This window comes from Chelonia mydas, chromosome 7, assembly GCF_015237465.2.
Source record: "Chelonia mydas isolate rCheMyd1 chromosome 7, rCheMyd1.pri.v2, whole genome shotgun sequence".
NCBI classification, from domain to species: Eukaryota; Metazoa; Chordata; order Testudines; family Cheloniidae; genus Chelonia; species Chelonia mydas.
The window spans coordinates 7,584,375-7,612,085 of record NC_057853.1 but is presented as its reverse complement, the minus strand read 5'-3'; the positions used below and the strand labels follow the sequence as shown (position 1 = coordinate 7,612,085).

Here is a 27,711-nt window from a genome sequence, read left to right as displayed (position 1 = left end):
AGGTGGTGTGTCCACTTGAGTAAATTAGGCTCCATCACACTAATTTACACTCTCTCACTCTGTCAAACATACACTTCCTTAGACTCTCGCTCGCTCTCTCTCTCACACACACACACACACTCTCTCTCTCTTTCTGCTGGGAAAATGGAGGAACCCAAATCAGTGCAGCTCCGAGATTAAGGAACAGGAAGAAAGTATAATCAAGTTGAAAGGTAGAGATTAGCCTACTCTCACTAACACAATTTTATACTCTCCTGTTAGTTGCTTATCTTGTTACGTTCCTTTATTTTGGCCCATCAGTGTAGCATTCAGCCAGCTGGGGTCCCTTCCATTGCATTAGATTCAGTGGGTCAAATTCAGAGGCAATGTGTAAGGGAATGGAGAGGGGACCTGTAAATTACAAGGTAATACATGGGATGAATCTAAGTCTAAGACCATCTCTAAAGTATTATAAATTACACCAAATTATCCCACATTCCTTGTGCTGTGATTCTCTCTTAGGCTGTGATACAGAATATAATTGTGGAGAAAAGGGATAGCTCAGGCATTCTCTTGCATCTAACGAGGTGGAGTTGATTGGAGAGGAAATTTTGAGATATTGAAGTTTTGCACATCTCATTTTGTGTGAGGCGCTTTCTTTGAAGTAATTGGAGACACAAGGTGGGCAAGGTAATATCTTGTGTTGATCAACTTCTGTTGGTGAGAGAGAAAATTTTTGAGCTACACCGGGGTGGGCAAACGGTTTGGCCCGAGGGCCACATCGGGGTTGTGAAACTGTATGGAGGGCCGGCTGGGAAGGCTGTGTCTCCCGAAACACCCTGGCCCCCTATCTGACCCCTCCCACTTCCCACCCCCTGACTGCCCCCCTCAGAACCCTGGACCCATCGAACCCCCCCCCGCTCCTTGTCCCCTGACCACCCCCTCCCAGGACCCACCACCCCTAACCGCCCCCCAGGGACCCCACCCCCTATCCAACCCCCCCTTACCCCCCCGCTTCCTGTCTCCAGACTGCCCCAACCCCTAGCTACATCCCCCGCTCCCTGACAGGCCCCCGGGACTCCCACACCTATCCAACCCCCACCCGTTCCCCGTCCCCTGACCGCCCCCGCCCAAACCTCTGCCCCATCCAACTGCTCCGTCCCCTGACTGCCCCCCAGGGCCTCCTGCCCCTTATCAACCCCCAGCCCCTGCTCCCCGCCCCCTTACCATGCCGCTCAGAGAGGCAGGACAGGGTTATTGGAAAGCCTGGGAGGTGGGTGGGCGCAAGCCACGCTGCCCGCGTGGCTGCGAGGGAGGAGGGACAGCAGGGGAGGTGCCGGGGGCTAGCCTCCCCAGCCGGGAGCTAACGGGCCGGGCAGGACGGCTGGCCCGCAGGCTGTAGTTTGCCCACCTCTGAGCTACACACACAGAGCTCTTCTTCAGCCCCAGGCCAAAGCTGAAAGCAATTGCACAGCTTCATCCAGCTCTCTTACAAACCCAGAGGTGGTGCCGGTCAGGCCTTCCTGTGAAACAGCTGCCATTTTTTAAAAAAAGACAGGGCAGGCTGCAGAGTAGAGCAAGTGAAGCTTGCACGGCTTCTGTGACCGAACATAAATGGGAATCCATCCCATGAGAGTCTCCTGGGAGTCCTTGACAGGGCCACTGCAGTAGCAGAGGGGCAGGAGAAATCTTTCCCAGTCCTTCCTTTGCTTCTGTTTCTTCAAGGACTATTTCGTGGATCTGGTTTTGCCATCTGGCCTGGATTTTTGCTACATAAAAGGGACTTTTTGGTTAAACAACAAAATAAGGCGTCTTTTAAAACCCCAAACAATCCGTGCGTGTCTGAGCAACACACTTTCCATACGGTTACAAGTTAATTTAATATAAAATGTATGTCTAGTACTTGAACTCAAGTGATATGGTTTGAAAGCCACCCCTGCACATCTAAAATCTCAGTCATGCTCCCATGTGCCTGTTATGTATGTTTATTAACCAACATTCGTTCCTCTTGACTTGCATTCACAGCTGCTTTCCGGACTCGAGCACGCATGTAAATATGATTTGTGTGTCCGCGTTGCCATGCAAATCACCAAATTAGATGCACACTCAGAGTGCATTGCGTCTCAAGAGCACACTCTAAAGGATGGTTCTCATTACATCACTTTCATTTTCAACAGCTTCAAAATGAGCCGATGAAAGTTGACTTGCGGTGACTGTCTTTGGAAGCCCCATTTAAGGCTTGATCCTGCCAGGCGCTGAACACGCTAGCCCCAATTCAGCAAAGCACTTATGCATATGCTTAACTTTAAACCCATGAGTAGAGATCACTGGGGCTACTCATATGCTTAAAAGCTTTGCTGGATTAAAGTCAGAGTGTTCCACACTTTGTAGCCTCAAATCCTTATAAAGCCGGGGAACAGCCATTCAGAAAGTTACTTTGGACCTAACGACTCCATTAAAACATGCTGGCCTCTCGTATGATAGAAATGGAGTCGTAATCTTACAGAAACAACACAAATATGTACTAAGGAGCTGCCCAAGTCATAAAGAAAGACTATAGCTTGAAGGAAATTATGAGAGAACTGGTGGTTTAATCTAAGGAGAGTTATTAAGACATAAGGAACTTGTTATTAAACATACTGACAGCCTGTTCTGCACATGTGCTGTGCTAACATTAAGATTTATACGTTTATTTATGCTTTACACATATGGATACATTTATTTATCTGCATTAGAAATGTTACTGTCTCTGGTAGGGTATTATTTTTATTTACAACACATTTATTAAGCTTCTTTTGGATCTCCATTAAATCATGGCGCCGATCCTCAGCTGGGGTAAATCAGCATTATGTCCATTGACTTCAGGGGAGCTATGCTGCATTATGTCAGCTGAGGATCTAACCGATTGTTTCTAGAGTGAACTGATTGATGGGAGCTGGTGAGAGGCTGAGATATGAAAGCAGCCCTGGTGTAGTGGAGCCCTCGTTATCAGACCCACCGGAGATCATTCTCAGCTGCTTTCAGTGACATCAAGGAGAACAGCATGCAATTGGGAGTGCTAGGCTAGCGCAGTAAATGGAAAGACTCATGCTGGCGCCAGCAGACTTTGAATTCTGTCCCAGAAGAACTAGATTAATGAGAAGGAGGATGGATCCTCATCTTTCCCCAGTTCTTCATCAAGGGGAATGTGGATGCTGTGTCTGCTGGAGCTGATGATATTTGGTGTGGTAGAGGGAGTAGGTATCCTAGGGCTGGTGTTGGCTCAGGCGGACAAGTGAGAGCTAAGCAGGAGGCATCCATGAGTTGCTGGCCTGCAAGGATCTTATTTAAACACAGAAGCTTTTAGAGGAAGAGAAGGCACAGCTGGTGAGATCCTGCCACTATTGAAGTCAATGAGAATTTTGCCTCTGACTTCATTGGGACCAGGATTCCACCTAATATCTTGCAAAGCATTGAATTCCAGAAGCTCTGCTCTTCAGCACAACTACTGGGTCAGCTTAAATTTAGACCATGGCACTTCAGATACCCAAACTGGGTGTGTCTGTTTGAAGATGGAGACATGTCCGTTCTTTCCCCTGCCACCAGCTGCATGTACAAAAGGGGGTGTGGGGAGGAATCAGCAGGGCAAAACTGAAAATTATGCCAATAAAATGTGCTTGAATTAGAATCCTCTTCTGTCATAGGCTTGCAAGGTCATGTGTACTGACCCAGCTAAGGAGAGTAGAGAGCAGATGGCTCTCTTGGTAACTGGTGTGTATTTGGTATGTTAGCTTTACATACCGCAGAATATTTGTTACTCAATTGTGCCGGGTCTTCTAACTTTTAAAATAGTTACAGCAGAATAATATAATATAAAAACACCTTACAAGTGACAGAAAATGATTAGAAGAATGGGCTGACCTTGATCAAGACAAGCAGTATCAAAAGAAAAATACAGAATTTATGTAAAGGCCAGTAGAGTGTTCCAGGCCTTGGTAGGAGAGATTATGGCTCTGCTTTTTTTTTCATACTTAAATATCAATCTGATTTTATTAAACCATTCTGTAAATGACCTTTCCAATATGTCATAACGTTTCTCTGGGCAACTCTTTATAAAGAGGTCGAGACATTATTTAGCCTGTTGGGTTGTAGCTATTAATGGAAGATAAAACATGTGATGGTCCAGGAGGATGATAGTAAACGCTTGACTTAGATTCGGAAATCCTGGCCCACATTATATCTATCTATCTATCTATGTATCTATCTATCAGAGAACGCATGCAAAAATATGGTTGTTTTTTTTTGACATGTCCACTGCATGTATTGTGATAACCATCTTGGTTTAATCTGTCTGGAATATAAGTGACATCAGAGTTGAAAAGCAGGAGCAAAGGATAGCTGCAATATTCCAGATTAGGTACATTTTTAAGGCACAACCCAAACCATGCAATCCCCTATGCTCTGAGTGGAGTTCTGCATGGTCAAACTGTTAATAATAAATACTTAGTCCTTATACAGTAAATTAAGGGTTAGTTCCTGCCCATTATTAAATCATGATATAGATGCTGGGCAACTGACGCAGATCGCTGGCCTACCTGCGTCAGTTGCACAGCGTCCGTACCATGATTGGCAGGTACATGGCAAGCACGTTCATAATAATCTTGTTAGGACATTACCTGAATTGCATATGGGTTTGGTTTAATTAACATTCCACCAAGAGCTGAGCAACAGGCATGGTGACAAGAAAGTCTTTTGTCCTGTTTGTTTAACTGCCATTAACGCTAACAAGTTATGCACATGCATCAAAAGGAGATTAGACCCCAAGGTTTCTAAATACATCAGGGATCACAGCGAGCAAGAAGCAAGTCAGTGTTAGACCTGGTGATGCTTGCAGAAACAAATGGAAGAGATTGCTTAGTCTGGAGAAGCTGTATCACTTAAACCAAGGAGTAAAATATTTCCTCTTCCAAAAGGCTGTAGTAAAAGGTCACTGTGACTACTACCTGCGCCAGGTACAGGACGTGCTCTAAAGCCCATTGAAGTCAAGGGAAATCTTTCTATTCAGTTCAGTGGGGTAGGAAGCAGGTTCACAATCCTGTTCCCATTGAGGGCAAAGGCAAAGCTATCATGTATTAGTGCAATATCAAATGCAACTCACCCCCCACCCCGCCCAGCTACATTAAAAAACCCCATTCGTTTTAAAAACTAGGGGTGCACTTAGGAACAGCCAGACTGCATCAGACCAAGGGTCTCTCTAGCACACTAGCTTCTCACTGATAATGCCCAATACCGTTGTTTCAGAAGGCGGCACACTAAACCCAGCTGCATACAGGTATGGGATAACCTGTTGTCCCTCAGTAATTAGTGGCTGGTTTATGCCCTGGGGAAGGAAGGTATATATCCCTGCTTGAACTCTTGTTTAGGCTTAATATTTACTGCTCTAATGCTGTATATTCTGGTTATCCATATAAATATCCAATCCCTGTATGAATCCTGCTTTGCTCTTCGCCTCAGGGTTACCCTGTGGCAATGAGTTCCACTTTTGGAGCTTTTGGAGTGGAAAAGGATGAGGCTTATTCTCCCCCTCGGTTTGCAGCAATCTATACGCCCAGGTCTGTGTAGCTGGAATGGACACTACTGTATGTGATGCTATCCCCAGACTCTTAACAAAGGGAAAGCACAACATTATCCTCACAAACTGACACTGAATCCATTACAATTTTTTTAAAAGAGCTTTATTGAATAGCTGAAAGCTTCCAAATGACATGTGCTTTCAGGAAATGTTCTGGCACCTCCATCAACACCGTTAGTTTTGTTCATATTTACATGACTGTGATAATAAGTATTTAAAAAAAAAATCTAATGTTACTGTCCACAACAAATACAAGATGGTGCCTGGTTTCAGAGTAACAGCCGTGTTAGTCTGTATTCGCAAAAAGAAAACGAGTACTTGTGGCACCTTAGAGACTAACCAATTTATTTGAGCATAAGCTTTCGTGAGCTACAGCTCACTTCATCGGATGCATACTGTGGAAAGTGTAGAAGATCTTTTTATACACACAAAGCATGAAAAAATACCTCCCCCCACCCCACTCTCCTGCTGGTAATAGCTTATCTAAAGTGATCACTCTCCTTACAATGTGCCTAAGGACAAAAGCCTAGCCCCACTGACTTCAATGGAAACAGCATTTCAACCCCACTGCACATCCTCGAGTGTTGTGGTGGAAACGATTGGTCTGACCTATGTTTAAAAGGCAGCAGAGTACGTAGAAAAGATTCATTTTTAAAAAGCCATCATCACAGCTAAGGCTTACTCAGTCTGTACATTGGGTGTAATTAAATCCTGTTCTCAGATGACAGAGCTAAGAAATATGATTTTTCTCCAGTATTTGCAGTGAGCTAGGAAGTCATTAATCATACTTAGGCCCAGGTTCTCAAAGATATTTAGGTGCCTAATGGCAATTGAAAGGAATAGGAGTTAGGTGCCTAAATACCGCTCAGGACCTGGGTGTTGGAGTTTATACAAACTGTTATAAGCTTAACTAATGAGCCCTCACAACTCCCTGTTGTTATTATCTGCAGTTTATGGATGAGGAAACGGATACATAGGACTGTTGATGGTGAGTTAAACTCTATGGAATCCAGTGGCCTTGAACCCACGGGCTTATTTTTATTCACATGAATCGTCTCACTAAAGTCAATGGGACGAGTCAGGAGTAAAGTTAAGCAGATGTGTAAGCAGAGGTGCTGCCACGCACCTTGGCTTAAAGTGGTTTCCATCATATGCAGGGTTTACAGTTTGGTTCAATGGCTCCCAGAGCCCCTGTGTGTAAGTCGTTGCAGGACTCCAGTTGTTCCCACTTAGTTTTCCCTGCTTCTTGACGTCGATGGAATTAACTTTGCCCTTTTCTTGAAGACTTAAGTGGTGCACGGGCTCATGCTGGTCCTCTACACAGGGTGAATTTCACCTTTGTTAAGTTACTCTGCTTATGGTGCCTGTGGGTTTGGCTCAGAGCCATTATCCCAAGGCCATACAGCAAGTCGTTGGTCTAGCTGGCATTAGAGCTGGCGACTGCCTGGCTCCAGATCCTGTACGCAGTCCACAAGACCATGAACTACTGTACACACACAGCCATGTACCAAGGCATATTGCCTTGTTAGAAGCCAGGGCTTTAATTCAAGCTGAATCTTTAAACCAAGCATGGCTTCAAAATGAAGATGATTGGTATTAAGCCAAGTTAATTTTCCCTGTGATGAAGGTGCATCAGTAAAAGTGAAGTGGCTAAATGAGGGTGGCATTTAAGCCTTCACGATAGGTCCTTGAGCCCTGATCCAATACACCCTGACGTCAGCGGGAGCCTTGCTGTTGGTTCCGATGGACACTGATCAGGCCCATGATGGTTAAATGGTTGCCTAGCAGTGGAAGATTCCTCTCTGATACGATCGAATGGAAAGCTCACTGAAGCCAGTGGACGGTTTTGCACTGACTCTGGCTACATCGGCACTGCGACGAGCGGTGTGACCCCCCTGCTCGTGTAGGCAGCCTTCCGCTAGCTGTCGTTGAGCTAGCAGGCGCGTGAGCAGCACCGGAGCTGTGGCAGCCTGGGTGGGGGCAGCGGAGGTACGGCTGAGCCGTGCGGAGTACACACCTGCCTGAAACTGGTGGGTGTGTACTCAGTTCTGCTGCCGCTCCCGGTGCTACCCCAGCTACACTGCTCTTTAGACTCACGCGAGCGCAGTGAGAGCCAGCCCGAGTCTGCGTGCGCCAGCAGGGAAATCACACTCCTGGCTCACAGCGTAGATGTGGCCTTTCACGGACATTGGAGCAGGCCTAAGAGCAGAATGGGGGCTAGGTGCTTTTAAGGTCCCTCTTGGTAACAGGAAATAGCTAAAGAAAAATGATGCGGCCCTCCAACAATATAGGAACAGGTATTGCACTGTACGTTCCAGCACTTTGTGAGACGCTAGACTTTTTTTTTTTTTCCTTCAGGCTTTTCCTAGACAAAGCAAAGTGTAGAAATAGAGCAGTATCAATGCAGAATTAGAAATCTAAAGTCATGTCATTGTTACAGTCAATTTAAGAAACACAAAAAGCATTTTCCCAATCAACCTGTTAAACCAAGCTTAGACTTCACTTTTGCCATTCACTTCTTTTTTTAGTCCCTCTTTTTCATCTCTCAAAGGTTCCACCTCCGGACCATCCTGCATCTTTTCTTTGGCCCAGATATTGCCATCCTCTGTTTCTGTCCTTATATGTTTGTTGTCCTTCAGTGTCTCTTCCATCGCTTTTCTTTCCTTCTCCTCTTTCGCCAGCATACGGTAATTGTAGTAATTCATGATGAACAGGAATGTTCCTGCCAAGACCATCACAGCTCCACATTTAATGAACATGTATTTGTAATCTCCAAAAGTATCTATAAGCGTTCCTGTGAATTGCAAAACAAAAACGTAGTTTAGACATGAAGGCAAAAATTGAAATATCTACAGTGGCTTCCATTTCTGAACACCAGGGCTACTATTGTGATTGTAGCGCAGAATAGGATATTTTCTGTCCTTTCTAATAACTTAGGCTCTGATCCTGCAAAGGCTTAGTGTTTGCTTAACTTCACATCCTGTGAGTATCATACTGAAGTCAATTAAACTATTCACATTACGTAACGTTAACCAGGTGCTTAAGTCTTTGAGTGATGGAGGCCTTGTACTGTAGTTTCCAGATTTCTTAGGCACATGAAAAATAGAACTATAAAATAAAATATTAGAATTCATTATTAACGGATGTTTTTGTGCTATTAAGTGAATCTAGGGCTTGTGCAAAATACCAAATTACTGAAGTCCTTTTGGCAGCACCAGCTTGTCTCCATCACCTTGCCATCAAGTCTCTGCCTTAGCTGCAAGAATCACCTGATCTAAAGGCCACTGAAGTCAATGGGAGTCTTTGCATTGATTTCAATGGGCTTTGGATCAAGCATGGGGTGAATAAGATCCACCTCGCTGAGTCAGTCCTCAGCCTCTCTGTTGGGGCTGCAGACCGAAATGATAATTGTGACGGTGGCCTATCTGATGGGACACCTGGCCATTAAGAAATGGGACTGAGACCCACCAATTCAGTTCTTCACAAGCCACTAAACAGCAATCGGGTGGCAATGACATTCAGTCATTACCAGCCTTGCCTGGACTTGAACTGGTGAACTAGAGGCGAAAGGGCTTTCCATAGAACTTGAAACATTAGTTGCAGGGAAAGCAAAGAGGGTGCCGTCAATGTTAAACATTTTCAATTAGAGAGGCCAAGTGGGTGAGGTAGTAATCTTTTATTGGACCACTTCTGTTGGTGAGAGAGACAAGCTTACACAGTGCTCTTCTATAGGTCACCAGTATAAGTTCGAAAACTTGTCTCTCTCACCAACAGAAGCTGGTCCAATAAAAGCTATTACCTCACCCACTTTGCGTCTCTAGTATCCTGGGATCAACACGGCTACAGCAACACTGCACACAGCTATTTTCAACGACAGGAAAAATGTGAGTTTCATCTCGAAGGTTAATGCCTTGGCAATGGATTTATGGAAACATTGAAGAGATTTGGTTTAATTGAAATGTCAATGTTCTCCATTATGTCAAATGTAACATAATGTAAACCTTGTTGAGACTGTGATGCTGAGTATTAATGCCTGTCCACTGGAGCAATATGGACTGAATTTAACATCCCGAATCCTAATTAAAATAAGATTGACCTCAAGCATAGCCTTTTTAGTTCTTTCTTGCAATTAATACACTGTATGTAAGCTCTGACTTTTTGAAACCATTTTTTCTCATTGAGAAGGGGAACCTTTAATTACTTCCTGAGTGACAACTAATCTGTTGAAAGTCTGGGGATTAATTATCCCAAAGTATGCTTACACTAACTAGGTATTTTATGGCCACTAAATATATTTACTGATTGCAGAAACTATTATTTCAACTGGTTTTGGTCACCAATCTGCTTTCTTCTATAGACATCCTGGAACACAGCTTTCAATATATTGTCTTATGGATGGTTTCAGAGTAGCAGCCATGTTAGTCTGTATCCGCAAAAAGAAAAGGAGTACTTGTGGCACCTTAGAGACTAAAATTTATTTGAGCATAAGCTTTCGTGAGCTAGAGCTCACTTACTCATAAAACATCAACCAAAGGCTAATTACAGCAATTCTTCCTTCTTGGTAATCAGGATGATCTGGATGTCTGTTAAATAGGTTTCAATGAGGGTTTTAATGAGTAGAGTATTGGAAAATTCAACAGTAGGATAGTCTTGCCTCTTGTCCTTTGAGAATAAGAAAAGCCATAAACCACACAGGGAACAATTTGCTTAGTTCATTAAAGCAGAACCCTGAAGTGGGTTATTAAATGCCAAAGAACCAATAAATTTGTTGCTTATTAAAATGATGAAAAAAATCCTCCAAAACTAATATTACTAACTATTACACAGCACTGTTTTGGCCTCATTAGCGGTCTTTGGCAATTAGCTTAATCTCTTGCGTAAAAATGACAGAACTTAGAAAACAGTCACCTTCAAACCGTCCGTTTGCCATGAATTATATAATGGCTCTGTGTGAAAAGAAGAGACTGCAGCTGCTTCTGCCACACAGTGCCAGCTGCACCGCGAAAGGAAGAATTAAACTGCTCTGTACAATGTGCGAGAATGAAGCTTAGTCAGCTCTTAGGTTGTCATCCTATGAAAGTCAAACCCATATTAACGCTACCTTTCCCTTGCGAGTTCCTTGGATTTACTATCACGTACGAGTTGTGCTCAAAGGTGCTATCGCTGGTTAGCGGTTTTATATCCAAATACCTGCAGACCACTGAGCCTCGTTCAAAGTTGACGGCCATTCAGCGCGTGGAAAGGTGACAGATTAACTGGACTAGCAGCAGACAGTTACCCTATCCAGATGCACGTGCTGTGTAAGCCGCTCCTCCTCGCCTGCACCACCCTCTGTTATTCCAGCGATAGATGGAGAATAAAGGCCAGCTGGATGTCACATACAAACTCATTTAACTCATGGCCACGTCAGGTTTGATGAAAGGCCCGGAGAGGTGAAAAGCGTGTTAAATAATTATATCATGTAGATATTGTTGGCTCCTTGATGGGAAAGGAATTTACAGTACATGCCACCTAATGACACAATATAAGGTAATTTTTTTCGCGGGAGAATCCTTTTACCTCCTGCCAAGTGACTCTGGGCATTGCTGCAGGTTTGAACACGTATTGTTAGTCTGGACCCTTGAGGAGAATGAACTTAAAGCTAGATGTTATAAACTAGACTGGTGCGCATCGTTAGCAGCTGTGGTCAGTCGTACTGCTCACGTGTTTCGTTACAGGTGTGTTCAAGTACTGGGCTGGGGCGGGTGAGAGCTGATAAAGGTAAGTGGTGCTCTGGTTGCTTTCTCAGATGGAGCACACGCAGTGACTGCAACCAACTTGCAAGCTCTGCACAAGTGGGACTTTTTTGTACTTTCAAAGTCAAAAGGTACTGAAGGTGCAATGAGAGGACAGACTATTGGAGCCTGGGTTCTCAAGGTGTATGTGGGAGGGAGGGTTATAATCACAAACGAGGTCCCCAGATGCCCATCTACTGACAGCAAGTGGCCTCGTTTTTGTTTGATGTCATCTTAAATTATCAATCCTTTATCAGAGTGGCACTAAGAGCTATGAACGATTTAGGACTCTTACTCTGAATACTAGATAATATCTAGGGCTCTCATCCTCAATGATATTTAGGTGCTTAATTCCCATTGATTTCAGTGGGAGGTAGCCCTAGAGCCTCAAAGGCATTTAGGTGCTTAGTTTCCTTTCCAAGAGTGCTATCACATTCACAGAGATGCTGCATACCTTTCCTGCAGTATTGATCCAGGGTTGTTACAGGGTGTTTTTGTACCGTCAGCTTGTAGTGCAACAAATTGTAAAATGGTGCTTGATAACAGAAAGAAAGCCGCGTCTGAGGAAACCTTGTGACAGAGCTGGTCGGTGCTGACCATTTTGCCCCATATATCTAGCACTTAGCAGTATGCTAGGCACTTTACAATAACAAAGGTCCCTGCTCTGAACTGCTTTCAGTCTAAGATAACACACAAACCGAAGTTTTTCATGTGACATATGAGAAAAGAATAAAGGTACCCAGATCGCATTCATATTTATTTTCTATTTTGTCAAATGTTTTAGGAATATATGATATATTTTTTAAAAACTGTAAGAAGGAGAAGCAAAAATTCTCAAATCTATTCAAAATAAATTATTTTTCCTTTTAAAAAACAGCCCGTTTTCTTCATTACAGACTTTACAGCTGGAACGCTATTGGCCAAGCTGAGAGGATGGAAATCTATAAATGGAAGTGTGCCGAGTTCCTTTATGGCCAGAATGTACACCTGCACAGAAATTAAAAGCATATACATCTGTGGCTACATGGATCTACTGTGTCCTTGCAGACAAATAAAAAACATCAGCTAAAATCCGGGGGGCTCGATTCAGCAAAGAGATTTCAATGGGATTATTATCATGTTTAAACTTAACCATGTGCTGGATGGTGGCCTTAAGCAGTCAATGCTCTGCAGGATAGAAACCCTGGCATGTTAACACTTATGCATGTGAATAAGTTTACATATATGAGTAGTCGCATTGCGTAAAGCCACTTACACCTACATGTTTGACGGATGAGGCCTAAAGGCATCAGCCTGCATCCATGTCACACACACAACTGTTGGTTCCAATGGGAATTTTTACATATGGAACATATGCAGGTTCAAGATCCAAGGAACGAACACATGAGAGATGATCTTTTTGTTTTTAATGTTGCTAAATCCTCACTAAGAGAAATCACGGAGGATAAATCTATGACCTTTATTACTCTATACATAATTACTTGCAAAAAAAAACCCCAAACAAAGTGGGATTGAAATGGAGAAGATGAAGTTAGACGCACCCCTCTGCAAACTCAATATCAATCTGGGAATTAGAGCGAAAGCTGACATGTCACTAGAGTTATAGTATAGAAACATGCTCACCTCCAATAGGTGGTCCAAGAAGTATAGTGCAACACTCCACTATGGTGACAAGGCCAACAGCACTTGTGAATCGCGCAGCTCCCACGAGATCCATGAGGGTTTCAAAGAGCATGGCACAAACCATACCAAAGGCCAAGCCAAAAAAGACAGCGTATATGACTAGACCCGTGTAGCCTGTGGCTAAGGGGCATAGGAGATGGCAGGCACCATTAAAAGCAATTGAAAAGCTGAAAAAATACTGGATCTTTGGCCTCACCCATTTACTGTTGGCAATAATTCCAGTGGTGGGTCTGGCGATCATATCGACTATTGCAAGGATAGAAAGGAGGAAGGCTGCTGAGTATTCATCAACGCCAAGGTGCTTCGCGTAAGGGGCCAAAAAAACAATAGGGGCAAAAAATCCCAGAAACATGAGCACATTTCCAATCAGGTAAATCAGGAAACCTCTGTGCTTAAAGAGGGAAAAATCAAGGTACTTATTAAACTTCTCACAGCAGTCTTTGTCCTCTTCCTCTTCTGTTCCGCTCAACAAACTGACAGTTTTGGGATGGACCATTTCAACCGAGCTTTTATTGGACTGCTCTTTTACAGTCTTTTCAGCTTGCTTGATGGTTTGTTTTTGAGCAGGGTCAGCTGCCATTCCAATGGGCCGGAAGAGAGCACCAGCCACACAGCAGTTCAGTAAAATTGCCCCAAGAATAAAGAAACTGCCCCTCCAGCCAAAATTATCAAAAAGGAACTGGTTCAAAGGAGCAAGGGTACAAAGCATTACGGGGCTCCCAGCCATGGCAAGGCCATTGGCGATTGGTCTCCTTTTCAAAAAGTATTTCCCGATGATTATCACTGAAGGCTGAAGGTTAAGAGCAAGGCCAAATCCTGTAATGGAGGGAAAAAAACAGTGACAAAAGGTATAAATTATACTGTCAGTTCCTCCATTCAGAATATGGCTCTGTCTAAATCAAGGGTGAGATCCTCACTGCCACTCTGGCCCCCTTTATACCAGGTGCAAGGACTGGACTGGCATGAAGCGGCCCTAAAAGCCCCAGCTCTGGCCAGGGGAAGGATTCACCCAATGCAGGAACTCAGGAAGACAGCCATAAAGCTGCCTCCAAGGACCCCTTTGCAAGCCTTGACAAAGGGGGCATGCTGGGGGCAGAAGACCCAAGTGTTTTTGTTCTGTGTTTGTACAGCACCTATCACAGTGAAGCCATGACTAGGCTCCTAGGTGCTTTTGGTAATATAATTAACAAGAAGTCAGGGCAGCATGCAGTGCTGAGGAGTTTCCAGGCAGCATTGTGGCCCATAGAGTAACCTTGAGATGCTGCTGTAACTTTGCAAGTCCCCCGGTGCTGTCCAATTTATACCTCGGGCCGCTTCAACCCCAGAGCAACCCAAAATCAGGAGGTGCAAAGGTGGCTTAAAGCCACTTTCCAGCCCCTTACCATGGGCTGCAAATCTCACCCTTATAGTCATGGCTCACAGAATATGGAAATCTGTATCCCAACAACACCAAATAGAAGTTAACAGGTCCCACGTGCTTTTGTCCAAACACAACAGCTCGGCATAACAACAGTACCCATCTATTACAAAAAACGATGGCTGCTTTGCCACTGCTAGCATCTTATCATGCTTGTATAATAATATTATGGCCTGGTGTCTGTGACTTGATCACACACACTTTAGTGACCACGCAACTAAACAGCCCTGGACTTGACTGGCGCTTTTGACTTTAAACCAGGCTTTTGACCATCTCCTGGTGCTGAAGTTGTCCTCGTTAATATAGCTGCTGCCAAACTCATTCTGCCAATGAGCAATAGAGAATGGTATTTAGTAATCACAGTAGCTCCATCAGAAGTCCTGGAGACCACTGACCATCAAGTGTTGGTGAAGATGGTGTGGTCTCTGGCTCAGAGCTATAGAGCTGCTTTCAAGTGGCCGGGATCATTCCTGAATAGAAGAACTACTGGGGGTGCTTATGGGCACTCGCCTTTTTCACTGAGAGGCTTCTGGGGAGTTGCAGGATTTCACTCTGTCCCCAACTGCCAGAGGGGAGAAAGGTGTGGAACTTGAGGAGTCAAACTAATTTGTACCTTCACTTCTTTGACAGCACAGAGGGCCATATTACAGTGCTGGTCAAGGCTGCTTTCTTTTACCACTGATCAGTTGCACACATACTAAATGGGAAATGACTGCCTAGGAAGGAGTACTGCGGAAAGGGATCTGGGGGTCATAGTGTATCACAAGCTAAATATGAGTCAACAGTGTAATGTTGCAAAAAAGCAAACATCATTCTGGGCTGTATTAACAGGAGTGTTGTAAGCAAAACACCAGAAGTAATTCTTTCGCTTTACTCTGCTCTAATTAGGCCTCAATTGGAATATTGTGTCCAGTTCTGGGCGCCACATTTCAGGAAGGATGTGGACAAACTGGAGAGAGTCCAGAGAAGAGCAACAAAAAATGATTAAAGGCCTAGAAAACATGACCTATGAGGGAAGATTGAAAAAAATGGGTTTGATTAGTCTGGAAAAGAGAAGACTGAGAGGGGACATGATAACAGTTTTCACGTATGTAAAAGGTTGTTACAAGGAAGAAGAAGTAATATTGTTTTTCTTAACCTCTGAGGATAGGACAAGAAGCAATGGGCTTAAATTGCAGCAAGGGAGGTTTAGGTTGGACATTAGGAAAAACTTCCTAACTGTCAGGGTGGTTAAGCACTGGAATAAATTGCCTAGGGAGGTCGTGGAATCACCATCACTGGAGATTTTTTAAGAGCAGGTTAGATAAACACCCATTAGATAATGGTCTGCCACGAGCACAGGGGACTGGACTAGATGACCTCTCGAGGTCCCTTCCAGTCTTATGAGTCTATGCTCAGATACCAAAGTGACAGGCAACCTTATAAAAACTTGACCAGATGAATCAACTCTTTCCACTCACATGCAGACCTCTCCCTGGTCATCCATGCTTTTGCTACATCCAGACTACTGGCGATGTCAGCATTATGTCATAGACAGCATTTGGTATTTAACCACTAGAGGGCAACGTGCTTACATGCTTGATTAGGACTCACATCCTAGCCACTGGAGGGCTGGGGCGTCCCTGCCCACTACAAAAGGGCAAGCAGATCTAGGAATCAAGTGCAGGAGCACCCATCTCTTCCACTGTTAGTTAGTATGCTGATGTGAGCAATTTAGCCAAGAGATTACAAGCCCTGAGCAGTCAAGAGCACAAGTACATTGTAATACCAAAAGTGACCCCACTGCAGCTCATACTAATGTAGAAGGTCCCTAGAGCTAGAGACGTTTAAATTAAAATACACTTTTTATTGTATTTAAACAAAATAGTAATAGCATTATAAATCTCCATAAGTAACTCAACCACCTAACTGACCATTAGCTCTCCTATTGCACGAGCTGAAATCTGTTTTCTGCCACAATGGATGTTAAATGTTGGACTATCAGATCATTCTTGGGTTCTTTAGGATACCAGTAAGGAATCTGTTCTACTTAAAAGATGTTTTTAAGCATCTGTGTCCTGCTTTCCCTCACAAAATAAAGTTATGTAAGTAATGCATATTGGCCTTAAAGTTACATTTAGAAATATAACACACATTTTCCACCCTAGCCCTTACCTAAAGAAGGATGCCCTGTTAAACAAAATTGAAATTTCATCCTTGAATTGAGAATACTGGAAAATGTGAATCTTGAAAACAGCACCATGCTGATTTTTTCCAGTTCGTTAATCTATATAATTAGTTTGTTTAATTGTGCAGTACCTGATTAAGCATATCACTTTACAGCATAAAAAGTAGGAATGTCAACGTCCTTCAAATTAATTAAGGAAAACTATTGTTAATAAGAAATGTTAGCTACTCAGAATTCCATTGGTTTTGTGCAGCTCAAATTCCATATATGCTATGATAACCAAGATGGTGTTAAACAATTGCTTTCCAACTGTCAAGCTTCCATTTAAAAAAATTAACCTAATGTTTTGAAAATGCAAAAGAAGTTACAAAACAAATACATGTTAAAATAACCTTAGGGCTATATCCTTGGTAGGAAATTCAGACATAGGTATGAAGCACAGTCCTTAACTTGACCTGTTGGGTCTAGGTAGACCATAAATGTGGTGGGACAGATCCTCAGTTGGTATAGATTGCACAACGGGTGAAATCCCCCACTGTGCAGAATCTAGCTCAAGGCCTTTAACACTAAAGGCCAGATTTTTCAAAGTATTTAGGCATCCAACTTGCATTGAGAGTTAGGCACCTAGATACCTTTAAAAGTCTGGCCTAAGATCTCCAAAAAAAAAAGCATAAGTGAGATTTACAGGGTATATAGTTCTTCTGCTGGCTTTCAGCAATAGCGATAAATTTCCCCTGCTAAGATAACCCAGTGATCATAGAGACCTGCACAAATGGAAGTAACTGCAGTTTTAACTCCAGATTTTCCAGCCTCTCTCAGATGAGTCTGGAAACTTACCATTAATTTTAATGGACTGTCTTTCACAGGAATCTACAATATGCATTGGCCAAAAGAGTCACTTTTAGGCGAATAAAAATTGGGTAAGAAGCCAACTATCCATTTAACCAAATCAATTAGAATCTTGTATTATCTGACCATTCATTTACAAGCAACACAAATTAATTTAATATAACCTCAATCTGTTCCTGTTAATTAGGATCCAAGTTTCAAACTTACTGACTGGACGTTCTAATTACTTTAATCTTTTTGCTAATTTTATTCTGAAATATTTATATCCATTTTCTTCTCATTTGTTCTCACAGCAAGAGGGATCCCAGACCATAAACTGATCTCAGCAGATGGCATTTTGTTCCAAATAAATTAGAGAGGCTGTATCATGGTGGCCTAGAAGAGGAAGTCTGAGATGAAGAGAAGTAATTTGGGTATGATGGAAACCATCCTTTCACTCATTATTCTGAGAATTTGTCCACAAAATGGTTTTATCAGGAGCCTTGCTCAATAACTACTGTTCTCTATTACATATCAGTAAGGGTATGTATGTCTGTACTGTAACCACACCCTGTGATTGCAGCTGAAGACAATACACCCAAACTAGCTTTACTGTCACTAGCTCAGGTCCTGGCAGCATGTGTTTCAGCACAGGCTAGCCGGCGACTAATTACTCAGGGCTCCAGGTGGGTTTGTACAGCCAGGGCTGCAGCTCATACTGCCGTGGCTTTCTTGTTCCAGGGCCCGAGCTAGCAAGTTTAAAGCTAGCTGCAGTGGGTCATCTCAAGCTGCAATCGCACCCTGTGATTAGAGCCTAGACATAACCTAATGGGCTAAATTTCAATGGCCTCATAGGAGGTGTGATTTTCCACAGAGCACAGAGCTAGATTTTTCAAGCGCCCAGCACCCACAACCAGAGCCAGATTTTCAAAAAAAGCTCAACACACAGCTGCGGTCTTCTGACATCTCCTTCGTGTCTGATTCAACGCCCATTAAAATCAGTGTCTTTCCACTGATTTCCATGAGCTTTGGATCAGGCCCTTAGGCCAAAATCCTCAAACCCTCTTCTTGAAATCAATAGGAGTTAGGCCCCTAAGTACCCCAGGCCTTAGTCTTTACTCAAGCAAAACTCCCATTGAAGTCAACAAGAACAAGGGTTGGATCCTGAAAGGGGGAAGAGCTCTCTCAATGCCAGGAATGATAATAATTAATAAACCAATATTTGCATTTCTATGGAGGTCTTGCCTCGGAGGATCTCAAAGTGCTGCGTAAATAAGGGTTGGCCATAAAATTTCCACAAAAACAACATTTTGACAAAAAAACCCAGAAACAAACATTTCTGACAATGTTTGTGAGTTGTTTCCGTTTTCCTGCCAGCTTTCTCTGCCAGCATTAACCAGTGCTCATGACCACCCCATGACTTCAGTAGCAGAGATATTGGGATGACATCACACAATCTGAAAGGCTGCAGCCTCTGGGGTGGAACACAGCAGCTGTTAAACAATACACAGCACCACTACAAAACTGTTTTGGAAAGGAAGTGAAGATTACAACCCTGCCCTACTGAAACTGTAAAGGCAATTAGAGTTAGGCAGAATTTATGTATCTGAACTGGCCAGAACAAAAGGGCAACCGCCACTCATCTTATTATAAGTGCTTGGGGATATTTAATGACCACTGGTGGTCAGGTATTTGGTTTTATGTCTCATTCAAAAGATAAGGTGGACGAGGTAATATGGTCTCTCTAATATCCTGGGGGACACATGGCTACAACAACACTGCATTTATCATCCAAAAGATGGTAGCTCCCTTGCATCAGGCAGGGTACCACTTCCCTGACTCAATGATTACATGAATTTGCATCTGACCTACATATAAATCAAGGGTAGCCAAACTGGCTCATGAGCCGTATGCGGCTCTTTTACAGTTAAATTATGGCTCTCAGAGCCCCCTCCCCAACCCTCATTCTCTGCCTACCAGATTGTTTGGGGCAGCTCAGGGCTTCTGCCCTGTGGTGCGGTGGTGGGATTAGGAGCTTCTGCCCAGCAGGGAGGGGGGGTCTTGGGGCTTCAGCCCCATAGGAGGCACCTTCCGGGGCTCGGGACTTGGAGCGGGGCTGAAGTCTCGTGCCCCAGCAGGTGCACCCCACAGGGCTGAAGCCTCGAGACTCCTGACCCTGCACGGCAGAAGCCCCCAGCCCCATCACCTTGCTGCAGGGCAAAAGCCCCAAGCCCTGGCAGGTGCACTCCGGCTCTCGAACTTCTGAAGATTGTCGTATGCAGCTCGGAGGGTCAGTAAGGATTGACCACCCCTGATATGAATAGAAAAAAGACAGACCTCAACTGAGAGAGCAATTGAGAATGGGGTGTCTATCTAGACAGTACGAACTGATACATTCATGTTTCTAACCTCTACCTCTGAAGAGACGCTATTAACATGCCAAAGGCAAGGGCCGCTAGCAGAGATCTTTTGCTGGTGGGTTTCTGATTTTAACTCTGTCCCTTGGAAGTACACAGGGCATGCTCTTCCCAGTCAAAGTGCGTCTCCTTTCAGACTAAGCAGGACCCTAGTAGAAGTGTAGTTCACTGTAAATTGCTGTATATGTATCTCTCAGGTAATTACTTTTCCACAGTCATGTGATCAGTAGGCTGACTTTATACTTATCCTTAAATGCTCCCATGTCAGAGCTGAACAAACTAGTTGAAAAAAATTTTCAAATATAACTAGGAGCATCAAGCTAATTAAGAGCATTGAAAGCATTTTCTCCTCTCCTGAGAGGATTCTCATTCGCTCCTGAGCACACTAGCAGCAGACCCAGGAAATTATAGGTGTGTCTAAGGCCTTGTGCACTTGGGGGAGTTTTACCAGTTATACCAGTACAGTTATACAACAAATAAGTAGGGGGGGGTGTGTGTTCTGCGCTTGCACTATCAGATAACACCACTCCCTGATTTTTGTTGGATTGATGGATCTTGTGAGGCAACTTGCAACTGTGTCATTTTGTCTTATCAGCACAGTGATGTAAACCTCTTCAAAGAGACTCAATTCCTCTGGTAAATTCTTTGGGGCCTATTGGGATTTTTAAAACCATGTAGACCCATTGGGAGTTAGGCACTTTGCACACTAGTTGCTTAGCAACATCTTTAGGTGCAAAAATCTGGACCTGAAGCTTCCTGGGTGTTTGTACAGCACCTAGAACAACAAGGACATGATTCTGGTTGGGGCCTTGGTGTGTTAACCCAATACAAATAATAAATAATTATAGTTTGAAGGAGACGCTACCCCTAGGGGCAACTTATTCCATAACTGTCCATTATGGGGAAGAGTCTAGTACCTTCCTGTGCAGCAGCTGGTACAGGGAACTGTCAGGGACAGGATACCAGATGAGACAGTCCTCTGGTCTGATCCACTGTGGCAATTTACTGTAGCTCAGCATTTATCCCAAGGCATACAATGTTCCATATTGGTGCACTTCTATTCCCAGTTGATAGTGTGAAATGCTTATATAGTCTATAACAAAGGATTTGTGTTTTACATTAACTATTATGATTTCTTAAAGGGCATTTGTCTGTAAGGGAATGCAGCAATCCAGGCTCGGCAATGGCTTATAGCTGGATCCATTGCCCCTTTGACTAGCACATGAGGTTAAGAATTGCAGGTTATTTTTATTTCTGGACTCTCCTTCCAAGAAGCTGTGTGAATTGTTGCTCACTCAGTGACAACAGGGTGTCACCTAAATGTGGTGGCACAATCAGAACCGCGTAAGAAATAAAAAAAACCAAGCTACTTAGATGCATGAAGTAACATTTCACAACCAGATTTAATGAGACAGTCTGGGTGCAGGGGAGCATGGTCATAAGTTTTCTGTCCCAATTAATGTTTTTCCCCATTGCCAGTAAACTGTGTTATTAATCTTACAAGTTTAGCCCCTGGAGTTCATTATCAGACGTCAGGGCTATCTGGTGCAGCCACAGTGGCAGGGAGTATATTAATTCCACATCTCAGATGCTGTAAAGTCAGTACTTTAGCGTAACGCGTCATGCTTTCAAACAGATGTTCTAGTTGCCCTGGAGGCAGCATTATAAACATCTATTCTAAAATGATCAAATGGATGCTGAAAATTAGGCACCTAGAGAAGACTAGTTATGAATTTCAGAGTCTAATTTTAGGCATTCACGCTAGAAGATGCTGTTCGCTCTAGTGCAGAGCCAGCCTTAACCTAACTGGGAACTGCCGGGTTTGGCTCACTCTGAGGGTTTAACAGAAACAGGCTGTATAAACTGGAGAGGGAACAGATTTCATCAGCAATCAGTGGATTATTTTTGCTGTATGGAGGGCAGAGGGGAGATGAGAGGAGGAGGGTTCAGAAAACACAGAGGATGCCTGTAGCTGGACTTGGTTGCTTCCTCCCTGCCACACTTCTTCCCAGAGGCAGTTGGAGAACTCAGGCAGGGCTGTTTCTCTGAAGCTCTTCCCAGTGGCTAAAGTGAAATGTAACAGGAACAAGGGGAAGCGCTCACGGTACCAACCCAGAAGGGGGAACTGTAGGGAAGCAATTCATCTGAGCCAGGGAAATAAGGGGGAGCCCCTCTTGGCAAACCTTTCCTATAATCCTGGACTCTTTCTGCCTCCCAGGATTCTTGCTCTAGCACACAAAACCTGACTTCTTCCTCCTGGTGAACTCTGCCCACTGGTGCTTTGAGCTGTGATGTACCGACTCAGCTACACGTGGATACTGTTGTCCCCACACACAGACGGGCAGACGGAGGGCTGTACCCAACTCTCACTGAAGTCAACAGCAAAATCCCTGCTGACTTTAGCCATGCAGAACTGGACCAACCGTTGAACTCCAGGAAAGGAAAACTTCTTGGCTTAAAGGGTTATTAGAATTCCACCTTTTCAATGAAAAAAAGGGACTAAATTTTAGGAAATTTTTAAAGGAAAAATTTCTTGCTTTCCAACCAACTCTAGTTTTTATTATTTTTATATAAATATAAATCTCCCCTTTCCCCACCAAAATGAGTATCAACAAAACCTGAACTCTCGTAGATCCACTATTTGTGTACAAATCGCCATCTTCAGAAAGAGAAAAATATTAACAGATAGGGCTATCTGATCATGCAAGGTGCCGCGTGATCCACTGACTTCAGCAGGAGTTGAGGGGCACTAACAACCATCTCCATTATTGTCCTGAAGGAGAGCACTCATCTGCAAAGAGCCTGCCACACTTTAGACTCACACAAAGTAAGCTGAAAACACAGTTATGAAGAAGTGTAGGCCGGGTCATGCAAACATTTAAGCATGTGTAACTTTACTTGGGTGAGTAGCCCTGGTTGTGAGACTACTCGGATGCGTAAAGTTGTGCACATGCTTAAGTATCCGCAGGAGGACAGGGGTTTGCCTTAGAAAAGAAATCTCAAGAGAAAGGGCAAAAGGAAAGCTTGTTTGTTACCTGAAATGACTCCAACGCAGATGTAAAGCTGTAAAATGCTAGTGCAGAACGCCGCCGAAATCATCCCAATTCCACACAGCAGGCCTCCAAATATAACCACTGGTCGGCTGCCAAAACGATTCACTAAAATACTGCTAATAGGACCTGAACAAAACAGGCAGAAGAAGAATCCAAGTGTTAAATAGCTTCCAAACACCCTGCCTTTTGAAAATAAGGTGGTTAAAGCTCACTGTAGTTTCATTAATACTTAAGCTGTTGGTAACAGCTGCTTGAATTTGCTCATGCTAAGAAGTGAAGAAGAATGCAAGATGATTTGTATGGTGGTGGCGTGTAGAGGCCCCAACTGAGACAGCGCAAGACACTCTAGATACACATAAAATGTGCAGGGCTGGGACAGAGAGGACGGTGATCAATTGTTCTCTATAGCCACTGAAGGTAGGACAAGAAGTCATGGGCTTAGTTTGCAGCACAGGAGATTTCGGTTAGATATTAAGGGAAAACTTTCTAACTGTAATGGTGGGGAAGCTCTGGAACAGGCTCCCAAGGGAGGGTGTGGACTCTGTCCTTGGAGGTTTTTAAGAACAGGTTGGACAAACCCCCATCAGGGATGGTCTCGGTTTACCTGGTCCTGCATCAGTGCAGTGGGCTGCATTTGATGACCTCTCGAGGTCCCGTCCAGCCCGACATTTCTATGAGTCTATGATAATAACAGACAGTCCCTGCACCAAGGAGATTACAATAGAAACAAAGAGTGGGAGGGGAAATAGAACCACAGATTGGTTGTCCATGGTCAGACAGCAGGCTGGGGGCAGAGCTGGGAACAGAATCCAGGTTTCCTGGGTTCCAGATCAAGCATTGCCCCACACTGCCTATCTAGCATTTATGGTCCAGTGATCCCAACTGTCAGTGTCAATGGCATTAGGAAATAAAGGGCTATCAAGAACATTGGTCCATTTGGGCAAAGCAAGTTCCGCACTGCCCCCATAAGACCTTCATGTGTCTTTTACTCAGAGCCTGTCTAGACACAAAAGTGGTACCGTGTTAGTTAAACCAGTGTAGTTAAAGCGGTACCGCTCCACTAGTGTGGATGCAGTTATACTGGTATAAGATGCGTTTGATGGCACAGCTATTCCCACACAGGAAGGGGAATAAGCTATAGTGATATGCTTGTACATTTACACCAATATAACTGCATTCACAGGAGGGGCTGTATAGGTATAACTATGGTTACAAAAGAGCACGTGCGCCCGCACACGCATGCACGCGCGCACACACACACACACACACACAAATATGATAGACTGGTACAAAACCTGTGTGTAGACCAGCCCTGCTGCCTGACACAATCTGCACTAATGACAGTTGTAAAAGCAGCAAATAGCTAGACGGAAGGTCTGTGTTTCTGTTTAATAAGGGGCCAAAGGAGCAACACTGTAGAGCAGATCTTGGTTTTGTAGCCCCCCCCCCCCCCATGCCCCTATTCCTGTGACAAAGCTGGCAGCCCTCAATGGCCCTGCACACTCAGATCCACAAGTCTGGTTATAAAATGCAAACAGTGAGGGAGCCTATGGAATTTCTTTATACAACCTTTGATCAGTTCTTAAATATTCCTATGTTATTTCTTTCCAAAGCACTTTTCATCCTTGTGGGTAAAAAAGGAAAAATAGCCTAATACATGCCTGATTCCCATCCCAAACAAGTCTCAGCACCTTTGTTAAATTCACACCATAAACCGTACCTATTTACCTTCTTTCTAGCTAGATGCATGTGTCTAAGATTTCCAAAGGGGCCTGCATCTCTATTTGAACATTTTTAGGGGGGTCTGCAAATGAAAAAAGGTTGAAAACCGCTGTCTTAGATACAAGTAACCATTTCCAATGTGTTTCTAGTGTTTGTTGGATAAACACTGATTTCATTTTTTTTTTGGTAATTACGGTGTTTTATTGGCGTTTACTGATTAAAAGCTAAAATCAGTACCCTGTGTACAATGTACACCTCGTATCAATTTTCTTCTTTCCCCCTTTATGTCGCTTTTCCTGGTGAGGTTCGCAGCAGCGGCAGCATGGAGAGTAGGGAGGCCCAAACCTCCTTTTCCTCCACAACAGGTTCCGGCGCCTCCTGGGGGTTTCCCCCGAGTTCCCAGGCCAGCCGGGGGATATAACCCCTCTATCATTAATCTCTGTATGTTACAGTCCCTTTAATTGAATTATGTGTTATATGGATCCACTGACTGTATTATTCAGTTAAAGGAACTGTGTGTAGATAATTAAGGTTTCTAGTTTTATGCCCTAATCCTGCAACAGGATCCCTGTGAACAGCCCTTTGTGCTCCACTGAAATTAATGAGAGGACCTGGGGGTAAGAGAGAGACACTGGATCTAATTCAGCCCTGATGTAAGCAGGCACAACTTTTACTGAAGCGCCATTGACTAGGAGCTGTTTTGCTTACATCAGTGTTGAATTTGTCCCGATGTGTCATGCAATTCAGTAGAGAAAGTGAGGATCTTTGGCCAGGGCTGAGAAAGGCACCAACCCTCTGAAACTGGTCTGCAGCCAAAGAGGGCATGAGCCTTACATTTTTCAATTTTACAAAATGCTCATTTCTCATTAAGCAAACCTAATTATGCAATTGGGAAAAATGTGGCTCCAATTACAGTCTCCTGCAAGTTTACATTAGGGCTTTGTAAAACAGTGGAACATTCCAAAGAGGACTGGGGCACATAAAGACTTTTATAGCTTCTCCTATGCCTTATATCAATCTGTTAACTCTGTCTTCAGTTAGAATAATAACTGAAGTCCTGGGATGGGAAGACAGTATTATGTCAAATGCCCTGGGGTAGATGGTCTTGGGTTAGTGTTTTCACAGCTGCTAAGAAAATGGAGAAAAGGGTGGGTGCCAGTAAACAGCCTTGTTTTACACCTGTTCAGATGACAAAGGCCTCAGAGGTAGAGCCACAGCACTGGATGGAGACAGTCACCTGGTCATGGAGGAGTCATACAATGGTGACAAATTTGCTTGGGCAGCCAAACTTTGACATGATTTTAAACACAGCCTCATGGTTGACAGCTGAAGGCTTTGATCAGATTGATGAAGGCCACATACAGCTTCTGGTGGCCTCACACCTCTGGGATCCGAAGATGGTAGTACCCTGCTTAAAGATAACAAATCCATCACAGAGCACTGGAAGGAACACGATCAAAAGCTTCTAAATCGAGAAACGACGGTGCCTGATGACACCATCGACTCCATCCCTCAGCACCCAATCTTGGAAACTCTTGCCAACCCACCACCACCAGAGGAGGTCTGCAAAGCAATTAAACAAATGAAGAACAATAAAGCACCAGGTCCTGATGGCATACCAGCTGAAGTACTGAAAGTGGGGGGGAGAAACACTGACTAACAAGCTTCACTTGCCGCTCCTCAAAATCTGACGCACTGAAGAAATCCCTGCTGATTTACGTAATGCTAACATCGCCACCATTTTCAAAAAGGGAGACAGGGCCGATTTTGGCAACTATCGAGGCACTGCTCTCCTCTCCATCGATGGGAAGATTCTTAGTAGAATCTTACTGAATCACCTATTCCCTCTTGCACAGGAAGTACTTCCAGAGTCCCAGTGGGGCTTCAGACCATCATGAGGCACAACCAACATGATTTTCGCAGTCAGGCAGATCCAGGAAAAATGTCTGGTTTCTATACTGTACCTACCAACATACCTGATCACCTTTCAATAGTGTTAAGTGACATGATTCACATCTTTAATTGTGGTCTTTCCTTCTGTCTGTCTTCCTCTCCCCAAGGGGAAAATTGCGTGTGTTTTTTTCAAAATAGCTTATTTCTGTGTGCTGTGCTGTGAGTTTTTCTTAGGCCTTATCTACACTTACGGGAGGTTTGACACATGGCGATTGATGCATCAGCAGTCGATTTAGTAGGTCTAGTGAAGACCCACTAAATCGACTGCCGATTGCTCTCCCATTGACGGGAGAGCATCTCCAGTCAACATCCCGTAGTGTGGACTCTGCAGGAAGTAGATCTAAGTACGTCAACTTCAGCTACGTTCTTCATGTAGCTGAAGTTGCGTAACTTAGATCGATTCACTCCCCCCGCCCATAGTGTAGACAAAGCCTGAGTGAAGGCAGGTCAAAGTGTACCTTCTACGGGAATACAAGGAGAGCGGTTTCTGGTGATTCCTACATCCTTTGAGAGTTCGTTCCAGCCCCCAAGAATGCTCTGTCTCCTGTCCAAGCAAAATACGACTTACTATCAAGAGCCTTGTTCTTAATTGTATTTCCATCTATTGATGCATGCCACAAGATTTGATCTTCAATGAATTGCTTTTATAGCAGGCCCATGTGATCTTCAATGACCTGGCTTCATCTTTATGATCAGTGTTATCATTTATACCTGGTGATAACCAGATTAATTTGTGTATTTGTACTGATATATGAGCCGGAATCTCAGTGGTGACGTAGGTCACACAGATAGCACCACTGAGATTCTAGAACGTTGGCATTAATTACCATTTCTTTTTGTAGCAGCCATGGGTGGGATTTCCAAAGGCACCTAAGCAAGTTGAAAATCCCATACAAATTATTTCTGCTTGAATAGTTAGGACCTTGTCCTGCATGCACTGAATCCGGTCGGAAATCTGCCATCGACTTGAATGGAGCAGGCTTGAGAAAGCTATGAGGGGAGATGGTATTTAACACACTATCATCACTCTCCAGAAACACCCATGCTCCATGGCTAGCACATCTCTGCAGCATATCACACGTCTGTGCTCAGTGCAGCACACAACCC

At 43.9% G+C, this 27,711-nt stretch overlaps 1 protein-coding gene across 3 annotated transcripts in view; it reads right to left on the bottom strand.

Moving 5' to 3' along the window:
* Nucleotides 1-5,684: 5,684 nt before the first annotated feature.
* Nucleotides 5,685-27,711, bottom strand: part of LOC102947596 (monocarboxylate transporter 2) — a 47,014-nt gene continuing 24,987 nt past the window's right edge. For 2 of the 3 annotated variants that reach the window (XR_006292212.1, XR_006292213.1), the window contains exons 3-6: nt 22,912-23,055; nt 12,988-13,863; nt 6,103-8,384; nt 5,685-5,853 (exon numbers count right to left, since the gene is read on the bottom strand). Coding sequence is in view for 1 of the 3 variants with exons in the window: in XM_037905150.2 (XP_037761078.1) it covers nt 8,083-8,384; nt 12,988-13,863; nt 22,912-23,055 (1,322 nt within the window). In the remaining 2 variants the exon portion in view is untranslated. Of the gene's footprint in view, nt 8,385-12,987; nt 13,864-22,911; nt 23,056-27,711 lie in introns of all 3 variants that reach the window. The other variant, XM_037905150.2, reaches the window with a different exon arrangement.